The sequence below is a fragment of the Echinops telfairi genome, unplaced genomic scaffold (genome assembly GCF_000313985.2).
Source record: "Echinops telfairi isolate 266 unplaced genomic scaffold, ASM31398v2 ScPeMD7_5868;HRSCAF=6743_1, whole genome shotgun sequence".
Classification (NCBI taxonomy): Eukaryota; Metazoa; Chordata; class Mammalia; order Afrosoricida; family Tenrecidae; genus Echinops; species Echinops telfairi.
The window spans coordinates 646830-660808 of NW_022109768.1; the positions used below are offsets into that span (position 1 = coordinate 646830).

General features: G+C 42.1%; 1 protein-coding gene across 1 annotated transcript; it reads left to right on the forward strand.

Annotated features, from left to right (window-relative positions):
- Positions 1–11074: 11074 nt before the first annotated feature.
- On the forward strand, positions 11075–11692 carry LOC101647332 (pyrroline-5-carboxylate reductase 3-like). Its single transcript, XM_045295792.1, has one exon. The coding sequence runs from the start codon at positions 11075–11077 to the stop codon at positions 11690–11692; it is 618 nt and encodes a 205-aa protein (XP_045151727.1).
- Positions 11693–13979: the final 2287 nt, after the last annotated feature.

The following is a 13979-nucleotide window of genomic DNA, read 5'->3' on the forward strand; positions in this document are numbered from 1 at the left end:
GAGGTGTAATGGCTCCAGACTGTGACTCCTGTGGAAACCTGTCCTGCTTTAACTTTAACATTAATAGCTGTCTTTAACATAAAAAAGTGGAGAGGGGAGGGCACTAGTCTGTCATTTCTTATTAAAAAGAGCAAATACTTTTTGTTTGGGATTATACAAACATTCTAGGAAAAGGCAGAAAGTATATTAACTCTCTTGAAAATATAGCAGCTACATCTTGAGGCAACTTCATTCTACTATACCTCAAGAGGTTCAATTAAAGAAAGAGATTATGCTCGTGATGACTACAGGCCAGTAATCCCTCGGGAAAGGGTCGGGGGACCAACTAATAAAAGAAAACCAAAATTATATCAGGGCTTTGGAAACACACTTTGTGTTCCCATATTTTGGAAAAAAAATATTATGCACTAGTAACGCAAGAAGGATAAATAATTGCAATCCCAATAAGACAAATCTGTGTTGATGAGATTTTATTTGACATTGCCAAAAAGCAAACTGGAACTTTAAAAATACATTTACTGTTCTAGTCTCCAGTGGTCAAACAAGTTAGTGACACTAGCTAGTGAAGACGTTATCCAAATGGAACTTTCTCTTGAGCCAACCATTTAGATCTTGCTGCTTCTCAAGCTAGTACTGCTTAAACGTGAAAGACAAAAAAAGGGAACATTAGCAGACAATGCTGCCATATTTCTTGCATTTTCTGCACCTTAGTCTAATGCCACTCGTTGCCATTTTACTTTTGATTCACTAATTACAGCCTCCTAAACTCTGTGGGGGCCAATTGTACTCTGTCATCTGAGTTTAATATGAGTCTCGTTGGCTCAGTGGCATACAACAGACAAGGGTCTGCCTTAAAGCTGATATTGTGAAATGTGGAGAAATTGACATCTGTCTCAAGCAAACTTAAGAGTAATTATCATGACCTCACCTATACTTTTCACGTATTGTAAATAAATATGCTCAGCAGCACGTACATTGTATTTTTTTAACTTTATGAAGAAATCAAGTAATGTTGCCTATAAAGAAATTTTGCCCAAAATATTGAACCTGGGCCTGAACATAAATGTCAAAGAATAAAGTAGCCTTAAGAACAAGGTAGTTGTTAGGCTTGGCCACGTTGATTTTGAATAATAGCTACTCCATGTGACAAAATAGAATTGCCCCTCAAAAGTTTTTAGCTTGTAGTCATTTTCTGTTCTTAAGATTTTTAAATGTAAATCTTTGCTTATTGTTCTCACTTGGATAATGCTCTGTATGAAAAATACAATAAATAGCTTTAAGGCTTTTCCCCCCTCCCTTACATGCGAGGTAATAAGTGGCTACCATATAGTAGTTAATGATTCCCTTCCTTTCCCCTTCTATTCCTATTAAGCTTCAAACAATGGTCCTACTAATGTGAAAATTTTTCTATTTCTCAAGAGTGGTCTCATCAACATTTGACTTCTTGTGATTGGTTAACTTCACTCTGAATAATGTCCTCAGATTCATCATGTTATAAGGTGTTTTAGAGATTCATAATTAATCTCAGAAGTTGTATAGAACTCCACTGTCTATATGTACTATAATTTATTCACTTTCTCATTGACATGTTTCAGATTGTTTTCTTCCATTGTAATTTTAATAAAGTATTTTTCTCAACAATTTTCTATAACCTATGTACTGATTTAATCTACTTGGCTTATGTGTGCGTGTGTGTGTGTACAAATGAGATTTAAAGTGGATTTTATAAATGACTTGCTAATGGTTCCTAAACTAAACCATTAATTTCTGGATGGTCATGGTCAGTACATGGGAAATTTCTTGGTGTTGGTCTTGCTGAACTTGGATTCCTGAACCCTCTTGGTAAATTTCAATATTTTTTTCAGGATATTCTTCTAGTTTTTTGTCATTAGATATATCATATCATCTACAAATGATGATGCCTCCATAAAGTGGACATTGGTAATATGTTTTTTTAAATCATTTTATTGGCGGCTCAAACAACTCTTATGACAATCCATACATATATCCATTGTGCCAAGCACATTTTTACATTTGTTGCCATCATCATTCTCAAAACATTTTCTTTCTACTTGAGCCCTCGGTATCAGCAACTCATTTTTCCCCTCCCTCCCCCACCCCCTCCCTCATGAGTCATTCATAATTTATAGATTATTATTTTGTTTTCATGTCTTACACTGTCTGATGTCTCCCTTCACCCACTTTTCTGCTGTCCATCCCCCAGGGAGGAGGTTATATATAGATCCTTGTAATTGGTTCCCCCTTTCTAGATAAGATAGGCTGGATAAACCATCTGGATGAGAGAACAATTGGACGCTGGTTTCTGTGGGGGCCTTGGGGGCGGGGAGGTTGGGGGAAAGGAAGTGGTGTTAACAATCCCAGGGACAAGGGAACAACAGGTGATCAAAAATCATAGGCAAGGAGGGTGTGGGAGGCCTGGTAGGGTGTGATCAAGGGTAATGTAACCGAGAGGAATTACTGAAACCCAAATGAAAGCTGAGTATGATAGTGGGACAAGAGGAAAGCAAAAGGAAATAGAGGAAAGAACTAAGAGGCAAAGGGCATTTATAGAGGTCTAAATACAGGCATGTACATATATTTATATATTATGATGGGGACATAGATATATGTGCATATATTTATAGGTTTAGTATTAAGGTAGCAGATGGACATTGGGCCTCCACTCAAGTACTCCCTCAATTCAAGAACACTTTGTCCTATTAAATTGGCATTCCATGATGCACATCTTCCCAACACGATCACTGAAGACAAATGTGTGCATAAGCAAATGTGGTGAAGAAAGCTGATGGTGCCCACCTATCAAAAGATATAGTGTCTGGGGTCTTAAAGGCTTAAAGATAAACAAGCAGCCATCTAGCTCAGAACCAACAAAGCCCACATGGAAGAAGCACACCAGCCTGTGTGATCATGAAGTGTCAAAGGGATCAGTTATCAGGCATCAAAGAACAAAAAATCATATCATTGTGAATGAGAGGGAATGCAGATTGGGGACCCAAAGCCCATCTGTAAGCAACTGGACATCCCCTTATAGAAGGGTCGGGGGGAGGAGACGAGCCAGTCAGTATGCAGTGTAGCAACGATGAAACATACAACTTTCCTCTAGTTCTTAAATGATTCCTCCTCCCTACCCCCCCCCACTATCATGATCCCAATTCTATCTTACAAATCTGGCTAGATCAGAGGATGTACACTGGTACAGATAGGAACTGGAAACACAGGGAATACAGGACAGATGATCCCTTCAGGACAAGTGGTGAGAGTGGCAATACTGGGAGGGTGGAGGGAAGGTGGGGTAGAAAGGAAGGTAATACGTTTTTAACACAAAATCTTAGGTAATATAGCATGTTAAATCTTACATATGAATGCATTTCTTTTTACCATCTCTCTGAAGTGCTAATTTTCAGGATTTACATAATTTAAAAAATCTCTGGTTATTTGCACAAGAAGAAACATGTTCTGCACTTTAAGGGGATTAGTGCCCACCTATATGATTGGGGATACTCTAGCCCTTGGGTGAACTAGCTGATTGGCACTTGGCATAGCTTGCTGTTCACCAAGCTTTGTGTCTGGCCAGCATCCCAGAGACGTGAAAGGGAGGAGAAGGAAGGAAGGGGTTGGGAGGAATCTGAGTGAGGTTTGAGCAGCAGCTCCCATGTCTCTATTCATAAACTGTGATCTGAGAAAAACTCATTAGAAAAACAACCCTCATGAATTCGCCTGGTCTCCAGCTGTTAAATCCTATTAAAATGCCCTCATTCTCACAGTCCATACTTAGCACCTTTTCCAGACAGCTGTAGATGCTCTTTCAGAAGCTGGGTGGGTGGAAAATATATAGGTGGGAGGGAGGAAGGAAGTGGGGGGCGGGGATGATATATTTTCTCAACATACATGAGAAGTAAATATGATGTAGGTGAACATACAGAAGAGACACAATAATGAATTCAATATATCGTCCTCTACCGGGAGTGAAATCCATATTCTTAAAGCACATTAACATGTTAAACCTTATATTTTAATATAAAGTACTTTTAAAGATAAAAATGCATACGTCCATTGGTAAAATTTAGAAGTTTCCATTAAAAATTTTAAAGATTACCTCAGGATGGTGACACTATTGCACTATCAGATATAAGAACCATAGTGTGGAGGGTTAAGAATGATTAAGAAAACTACAATTCTTGGTTCCTTTAGACAAGAATGTAGCCAGGGTATATTAGCTATTTTTACAGGTGAAAAATAGTGCAGCTCTAGGGAAGAAACGCACGTGTCGCAGATGTTCCAGATGCAGAATAAAGATAGGTGGTATACCTGCCAAGAGTCAATAACTGTGAAACAAGCAAGGCTCTAGGTTAAAAGTTGTTGTTGAAGGAAGCATCTGACAGGCTTCATAACTGAACCAGGAGCTCTTGTGTACCCATGACAGAAATGGATACACTTAAAAAAATCGTTTTGCTTGGTGCCAAATAGGTATGGTTTATAAAACCTTAAGTAAATTTGCCTTTAAGCAAACATTCTTAAACAGACTGTCTCTTTCTATCCGTTAGTTTAAACACAAACAGATCTCCTAGTTCATTCTCTGAAATTCAGTAACTTCTTGGGTGGTATTTGTATTTAAATAAAAGAAAAGTACACCTGTCACACCTTCCATATGCGGTAAAGTCCCTGAATAGTGCAAACAACTTGCACTCAACTACTGATCTAAAAGTTGGCTGTTTGAAGTTTCGCACCGGTGCATTAGACAAAGCCTGGCCATCTCCTTTCTTCAAATTCACAGCTAAGAAAACTCCATGGGACAGTTCTCTGGTGTCACACATGGAGTTCACCATGTATCAGAATTGGCTCACCAGCAACAGGTGTGGGGGCGTTGTGGTTGTTGTGAGTTACTTTTTTAGTTTTATTGAGGACTGGAGTCATTTCAGAAAATTTAAAAAAAATTTCACCACATTTTAATGTTTCAGTAAATAGGTAGCCTTTTACAGATAAGGGTGTTGTGGGATTGTGTGGGAAGTTTCAAAGGAAATTACAGGAGGAGAAACCCTTAGTCCTCCCACAATCTGCCAACAGAACGCTCACTATCAACTTGCGAATGTGCAGACAGGTCCCAGCGTTCCAGGAAATGGATATTACAAAGGACAATTGAAGGGCATGGTGGGGAAACCTGGCGACTCTCCCAGCTTGTACTGCCAGCTTCAAGCATGCTGCGACCGCTGCTGCTCCTGAGGGACTGAGAAAGCCTCTTCATTCTTCTCTTGGTTTCAGACTTTATCACTTAACCTTTTTCCTCCTTAGCTGCTAAGTCCAAACACACACACACACACACACACACACACACACACACACACACCTGAAAGCCTCTTCATTCTTCCTCTTGGTTTCAGACTTTATCACTTAACCTTTTTCCTCCTTAGCTGCTTAGTCCAAACACACACACACACACACACACACACACACCCCCCAAGAGCCTTCTTTTGCTGAGAACAACCTAATCTGTTTTTGCTTTATCTTCCTCTTCTTGACCTACATCAAATATTACCTCTTCTTTAAAATCACTCCTGATTTCCCTAGGCAGATTTGTAGCTTTTCTTTTTAACCCCTTTAATGCCTTAAAGATTGTTGTTAGCACATTATACTATAATTGTTTACTTCTCTGAGATTCTTTGCTCTCAAGGACATTGTGCTATTTAACCTTGATATTCCCAGGGTCTGGTGCATCTCCTCACTGTCGATGGTATTGAATAAATATTTACACACTTTTGAACAACTAAAACATTGCTTCACCCCCTTTGCAAAAATAGCACCTATTTTTCCAGATTAATTCCCCAAACCATTCATTTGCCAGTTGCTGGCACCACTGGCTAATGTCTGATATGTGCTAGATTGTAAATTGCTGACACTGAAACATGGTGCCTTGTGCTTTTGGTAGTTACCATGTGGAGCCCAGTGCTCGCACATGCAAATAGCGGGTTAATCATTGTTGGCTTGATGTAGAGATGACTGTTACCCGACCCTATTCAAATCCTCTTTTAGAACAAGAACTAATGAGACACTCCATTTGTAAATCTTTAAGTATAAAATCGTTTACTACATATATAAGGGATTATTGCATTACGGTTCTCCACCTTTTATTAATCTTTCAAATTCTTACTCCCTTAGCTGTATGCTGGGCTGCTTTCATATTAACTAAGCCACATCATGATACACAGGAAAAGATAATCATCTGTGACTCAAGATGTGACAATGAGTACAAACATAAATAGATCATATTGCCTTATTTAGGAATACTCTGTCTACAAAGATTAAAAGGTCCCAAAAGTTCATACTAGAAAAAGGGTAGTCCTAGAGGAGTGGTTCTCAAACTTTGGGGCATGCCCCTTTGGGGATTGAATGACCCTTTCACAGGGGTCGCCTAATTCATAACAGTAGCAAAATTACAGTGAGGAAGTAGCAACGAAAAGAATTTTATAGTTGGGAGGTCACCACCACATGAAGAACTGTATTGAAGGGTCGTGGCATGAGGAAGGTTGAGAACCACTGTCCTAGAGAAATGAGAATATCTTGGAATGAGCTACAGGGGAAAAAAGGGGGTGGGAGGAGTGGACGAGTTGACTCCAACTCATGACAGTTTGGGTGATGTCAGAGCTGAGCTGTCCTCGATAAGGCGATCAATAGCTGATCTATGGGGGAGTAGATTGGATGCTTTCCTCCAAGGCACCTCTGTGCGCCTGAAACCTCTCTGTCAGAAGTTAGCTCTTTGAACTGCGTACTATTCAGAGGCTTTGAGAGCTATAAATATGGACTGAAATGAAGACGTTAGACATTAGTAGAAATGAAAGAATTTAGTTTCCTGTGTCCTCTGTGTGTGTGTGCTCCTAATTTATCTTTCTTTCAGTATTTGCTAATTTTCTATCTCTTTCAACACTTACCTGATCTTTGCACCTTGTCAGTGCAGTGGCCAACCCACAATGCTTTTGTGCCTCCACCTTGGTATCCAGGGAGAAGACAGGACAAGTGTCACCTAAATGGGTGACATTAGAATCAGAGCAAAGGATCCAGACACTTTGGGGTTCCTTTTTGAATTTAAGACATGATTAACTTTCAACACTCATAACTCTGGGACTATCTTTATGTTTCTAACACAAATGTTGCAAAAACCTCTACCCGAATTTTCTAACAATATTATCAGCAACATTTCAATAAAAATTATCATGTGTCTGAAGGTTTGTCTAAATAAGATAGGCTGAATGAGCAATCTGGAGAAGAAAACAACAGAACTGACAGTTCCAGGGGACATGGGAGAAGGGAAAGTGGAGGGAAAGGAAGTGCTGTCAACAAACCCAGGGACAAGGGAACAACAAGTGATCTAAATCAGTGGTTAGGAGGGTGTAGGAGGCCTGGTATAGTGTGACCAAGGGTAATGTAACCAAGAGGAATTACTGAATCCCTAATGAAGGCTCAACATGATAGAGGGACAAGAGGAAAGTCAAAGGAAATAGAGGAAAGAGTTCGGAGACAAAGGGCATTTAAAGGCATGTACATATGTAAATACATTTATATATGAGGATGGTGAAATACATCTACTTGCATATATTTGAGCCTCCACTCAAGTACTCGCTCAATGCAAGAATACTTTGTTCTATTAAGTTGGCATTCTATGATGCTCACCTTCCCGACACAATCGCTGAAGATAGAGCAGGTGCATAAGCAAATGTGGTAAAGAAAGCTGATGGAGCCTGGCTATTAAAAGATATAGTGTCTAGGGTCTTAAAGACTTGAAGGTAAACAAGCGGTCACCTAGCTCAGAAGCAAAAAAGCCCACCAGCCTGTGTGATCATAAGGTGCCGAAGGGACCAGTTAGCAGGCATCAAAGAACAAAAAATCATATCATTGTGTGCTCACCTCCCTGATACAATCACTGAAGACAAATGGGTGCATAAGCAAATGTAGTGAAGAAAGCTGAAGATGCCCAGCTATCAAAAGATATGGTGTCTGGGGTCTTAAAGGCTTGAAGGTAAACAAGTGGCCACCTAGCTCAGAAGCAACAAAGCCCACGTGGAAGAAGCACACAAGCCTGTGTGTTCACGAGGTGTCAAAGGGATGAGGTATCCGGCATCAAACAACAAAAAAATCATATCATTGTGAATGAGGGAGAGTGCAGAGTGGCTACCGAAAGCCTATCTGTAGGCAATTGGACATCCTCTTATGGAAAGGTCGCAGGGAGGAGATGAGCCAGTCAGGGTGCAGTGTAGCAACAATGATACATACAACTTTCTTCTAGTTCCCAAATGCTTCCTCCACCCGCCCCCAAACTATCATGATCTCAATTCTACCTTACAAATCTGGCTGGACCGGAGGTTTTACACTGATACAGATAGGAACTGGAAACATGGGGAATCCAGGACAGATGATCCCTTCAGGACCAGTGGTGAGAGTGGTGATGCCGGGAAGGTGGAGGGAGGGTGAGGTAGAGAGGGGGAACCCATTACAAGGATCTACATATAACCTCCTCCCCAGGGAATGAACAACAGAAATGTGGGTGAAGGGAGACATCAGACAGTGAAAGACATGACAAAATAATAATTTATAAATTATCAAGGGTTCATGAGGGAGGGGGAAAATGAGGAGCTGATGCCAGGGGCTTACATGGAGAGCAAATGTTTTGAGAATGATGAGGGTAACGAATGTAAAAATGTGCTTTATACAACTGATGTAGGTATGGATTGTGTTAAGAGTTGTATGAGCCCCAAAGAAAATAATTTTAAAAAATTATCATGTGTGACTATGATTCTGGATATAATTCAGACTCCAAATTAAATGCTTCACTTTGAGTTCTCATTTTGGGTTCCTTTTTATCTTAACTCGTGTTTTTGTTTATTGTTTTCCTTTTAATTCTAAGGCTAACATTACTACCTATCTCATTTGGCAACGGTCATGGAATTTTCTACTGTGGAATCATCACAAAAATACTTATCAAGAATGCAATGGAAGTTGGAGTCATATCAGTGGTATTTGCGATATGCCGTATGTGGTCAGAAGTGAGGCTCCAGATTTGTATTTTGATTTCATTGTCATAAAAAAAGAAAAAGATTTGACAAGTGAGAATATGGCAACTGCATTATACTTAGATCCTTGAAAAGTAATTGATTATTATTTGATGACAGTATCCTAAAAGTTTTGTAAAAAATAAACTTTAAAAATTTGTTCTGAGTGTCTACATAATGAGTATATTGCAGCCCTAAACTCAAATATAAACTATCTAGATTGAAACCTAAATTGTCTCTTTAATCCAGAAGAATAACCAAGAAAAACATTCATTTATGAGGAAATATTACTTTTGCTAAAGGGACTTTAGCCAGATATATATATATATATATCTTAATATCCATTAACATTAGCTTCTGTCCCTCTAATTGGAAGATTATGCAGTGAGATTGCTTCTTCATTAGGAAGGAGCCCTGGTAGCATTCTAACTGGACCGTCAAAGGTTCAAACTCACCAGGTGCTCGGCAGGAGAAAGTTGAGGCTGGTCCCAGAAAGCTTTATAGCTTTGGAAACCTTACATTGCATTGCAATGCATTCTCTTGTCATTATCTGTGACAAGCAGAGAGAGGACAGAGGACTAGTTAATAGTTGATCGGAAACCTTCCTTTAACCAACACTCGTAAGGTGGCCTACCTGTTATTTAACATATATAAAACTGTTAATCAAACACAAATGAGGTTCACTTTAAAAATAACACTACCAAGATTGTTTGTGATCTAAGCATCTTCTAAATATTCTTAAAAGAATAAAAGGGTATATTTAAATATAATTTCTAACTAAAAACATGTCTTTAGTATTTTAGCAAGAAGTATCTATATAACTTGTGGTGCAATCCATTTTCCTATCTATTAGGAAATATTAATGAAAATTTATTTTAGTTCCTTACAGCTGAATTTTCTCATATAAATTTATGAGTTTAACAGCTGTCCTTGCCGGATCATTTAGACTGCTTCACTGAGCATTCTTCTCTCCTGATGAGTTGCTGTCTCTCGTACAAGGAAATATCTTAAACATGATTGTAGTACAGCTGCAGTCAGTGGTATGAATGGTGTTTAAGCTCCACAACATTTTGAATGATTTCCCAAATTTTAATCAAGATGCTTGTAAGTGAGTAAATTAAATGACTTTAAGTATGCTTGTATACGTGATTCATGTCTCACAGGTAGTAATCAGTGGCACCGTATTGTACACTTAAAAAAAACATAAAATATTTAGTCTCCGTTTAATTTTGTTTTTAAAATGCAATTTTGTTTTTAAAATGTTTTAAAATTAAAAACTGCAAGAAATCTTTGGTTCAAAATGAGCACAAAAGTAGATTTTCCAGATGAAACCAGTATACATTATAACCAATTAATACTCATGTATAGGCTGAGTTTTTCAGCGCATTTTTAATGCAGTTTTTGTGGTAAAATTAGATGCCTTGGCTAATATTTGGGTCAGTATATATGGTACCAACTTAAGACCATTGTTTCTTCTTCTCAATGCAAAAACATCTGCTTCCATAGTCTAGGAAATCAGGGCTACTGTCACATTTACCTTATTGGATCAACACAATACATCATGTGCTGAAGACCCTCCCACTTACTTATACCTTGCCTCGCTCGCTCTCCTGCAGTGGGGAAAATACAGGGGTAAGAATGAAGAAATAGAAGACTGGCGAGTGCATTAAAAGGAAAACATGTAACTGCTATTAGCTAGACTCCCTATAATGTTTTCTTCGTCTCTTTCGCTCTTGCTAAATTGTTGAAGATACCACAGAAATTTGGGAAATTTACACAGATCATTTGATCCCGCATTGAACCGTAGCCTTACCTAGTGAGAAGTGTGGACGGCAAACATCCATCTTTACACAAGAATAATGTCACTAAAAAGGGATGCGCCTTTACAATCAGGTTTATTAGCTTATACTTTCTTCACATTTCCCTTCAACTCCTGATATGGGAAGACCTCAAATTTTCCTTTTCTTACAGCAAGAAAAGAGAGACCTACCAGCTGGCTTCACCTGGACGGAGAGATGGCAGCGTCGGCGGAGACCTTGGGCCAGCAGCAAGTTGGCCTCGTGGGCGCCGGCCGCATGGCGGAGGCTTTTGCGTGGGGACTCATCCGAGCAAGAAAGGTGGAAGCTCAGAACGTGCTGGCCAGCGCACCAACTGACCGGAACGTCTGCCTCTTCCAGGCTCTGGCCTGCCAGACCACCCACGCCAACCGGGAGGTGCTGCAGAGTTGTCCCCTCGTCTTCTTCGCCACCAAGCCCCATGTGCTGCCAGACGTCCTGCTGGAGGTGGCCCCCGTGGTCACTGCTGAGCATATCCTGGTGTCTGCGGCTGCTGGGGTCCCTCTGAGAACCCTGGAGGAGGTGTGCGCTTTCTCTGAAGCCCTGGCCGAGGGTGCCATCCAGATGGGCATGCCCAGTGACCTGGCCCACCGCATTGTCGCTCAGACCCTGCTGGGCACTGCCAAACTGCTGCTGCAGGAGAATCGACACCCCGCCCAGCTTCGGACAGACGTGTGCACCCCAGCCAGCACCGCGATCTACGGAATCCACACCCTGGAACAAGGTGGGCTTCGGGCAGCTGCCATGGGTGCTGTCGAGGCTGCCACCAACCGGGCCAGGGAGCTCAGCAGGAAGTAGGGCCAGAGGGGACCTGCCCCACAGTCCCGAGAGCTGGGCCCCTCAGCCTCGGATGGGCTACACTGCAGTAGGGGACAGGGCTCCCAGCCTGGCAGGTCTCACTGGTGGGGAGACCATGGTGGCCGCATCCCCCCAGAGAGCCTGCCGTGTGGACAAGAAAGCAGATGCCTTGGCAGGGAGGTGGCAGCTCCTGGAGTGGCTGCTTGGCAGGTGTGCACAGCTGACCCCGCCAGGCGGTGCCTGGACACCCAGCCCCCAGCCCAGCCCTCCTTCTGGTGCCCTCCCCCCAGCTCTGAGGTGGGGGGGCAGGCCCTCACTTGAGGGCAGAGCCCTCCCTTGGTGAAGCAGGATATGCGATGAGCACGGCTAGTCTGCTGGGAGCGGGGAGACATCAGGAGCCCTGCCCCAGCTACAGAGCTGTGTCTGTGTGCTCACCCAGAGCAGGACCAGCAGCAGGGCCCCATCATGTGCCTCTGTGGGCAGTGCCCACTTGCAGGCCCAGGACCCAGGTCAAGAGGCCACTGGGTATCTGTGAGATGGCTGCTGCCTGCTGGGCTCCTCAGAGTGCCCCAGGGGCTGGCTTCTGCCCGCTCCCATGTAGAGGGCCCCTTGTTTCCTCTGCCAGGCTCTCAGGGCAGGGAAGCAGTGTCCACACCTGGGGCAGGGACAGGCTCTTGCTGCTACTGCTAGCCAGCTGTTGGCCAGGGTAGGGCAGGGCCGGCCTGGCCCTCAGGCACAGCAGGCCTCTGGCCCCACCCCCAATGCTCTCCTTGATCCCACCCCACTTCCAGCCACCTAACTTTATCTGTAACATGGCCACCTGTCTTGGCAGAGTAAAAGGCAATGCCACCTGACAAGCAAATGACACTGAACTCAGTGCTGTGTCAGTGTTGGCAGTCCTGCTCCGCCAGGCCTGTGGTGCTGCTGCATGCACACTTACCCCCGTTGCCCTGTACCCCTCCTGACCCCACGGGTTCTCATCAATGAGGTGGGTGCCCAGGAACCCCTGCCCCCAGCAGCTTTCCCAAGGTACTGACTAGGTCTGCCTCAGCGAGGGGTTCTGTTAGGCCCCCAGACGGTGATGGTGGGATGTCACATGATGGGGTTGGGGCAGCCTAGGGCACAGCAGGAGCCCCGCTTTCCAGGGCCTTTTGACCTACTGCGAGTCTGTACTGCCTGCTTCTCCACATCAAGTGCATAGTAGGGCTGGCTTTCTCTTCCATCAAGTCTATTGCCTTGTTTTGCACACCTCCTTAAATAAGGAGGTGTGCTACCCTGGATCAAGTTACAAAGAGGGGAGGTTGAAGTGCTACCTACAGCTGCAAAAAAATAAAAGCCAGGCTCTGCTCCCCGAGGGGGGGAGAACTAAAAAGAACAAATGATGAAGGATCCTCTGCTGCTCTCCTAATGTCACTTTAAAACCAAAATACATGTCCTTTTCACCTTTTAAACTAACAAAGAAACTTGACTGATGCCTTGTTTAGTTTTCAATATTCTCCCAGTTGTGTTTGAAAGAAAAAAGACACCACCCATTTTAAATCCCAGCTACTAAGCACCTAACAGAGGGCAGAAGCTATTATTCTTTAAAAAAAAATTCTTACTCTGGAGTTTATGGTTTCATCCTTCCAGTTATTTCCCAAAAAGAAGAAAATTAATTGTAAATAAACCAGAAAAGGTTTTAATACTTATAACACATCTGAATTGTCCTTAGTGAACATTGAAATAAACTAAATATAGATTGTATTTTTAATGCATCTCAACCTTAAACTTCAGGTACACCCTGTGACAAAGGACAAAATATGGAAACCTGTTTGGACGTGGATTTCTGTGTCATAGTATGCATAGACTTGGAAACAAAAAGACCTGGTTAGAACCTTGGTTCTTAATGATCCTGAAAACGTTGCCCAAATTTTCAGTGTCCATATTTCCTTGTGTGAAGAACGGCTAGGATCATAAAGGCAAGCAAAGTCCTCGTGCTAAGTAAATGAGATAACATGAAGCAGTTTGCAAAAGTACAGCGCCGTTAAGGTATACTCGTCTTCATTTCTGTTTCTTTCTTTCTTGAGACCTAAGTGGAAGTTGTTCTTTGAAGTTAATTCATGATAGAAGGAATGTTGCTATTGCTCTGTAATGTATTTTGAGTCACAGCAGTTTGATGTGACAGAATAGAACTTCCCTCTTAAGCACACCAGCCTGTGGGATTAGGCATCAGGCATCAAAGACCCAGAACAAAAAATCTTATCAATGTGAATGGGGGGGAAGGTGAAATGGAGACCCAAACCCATCT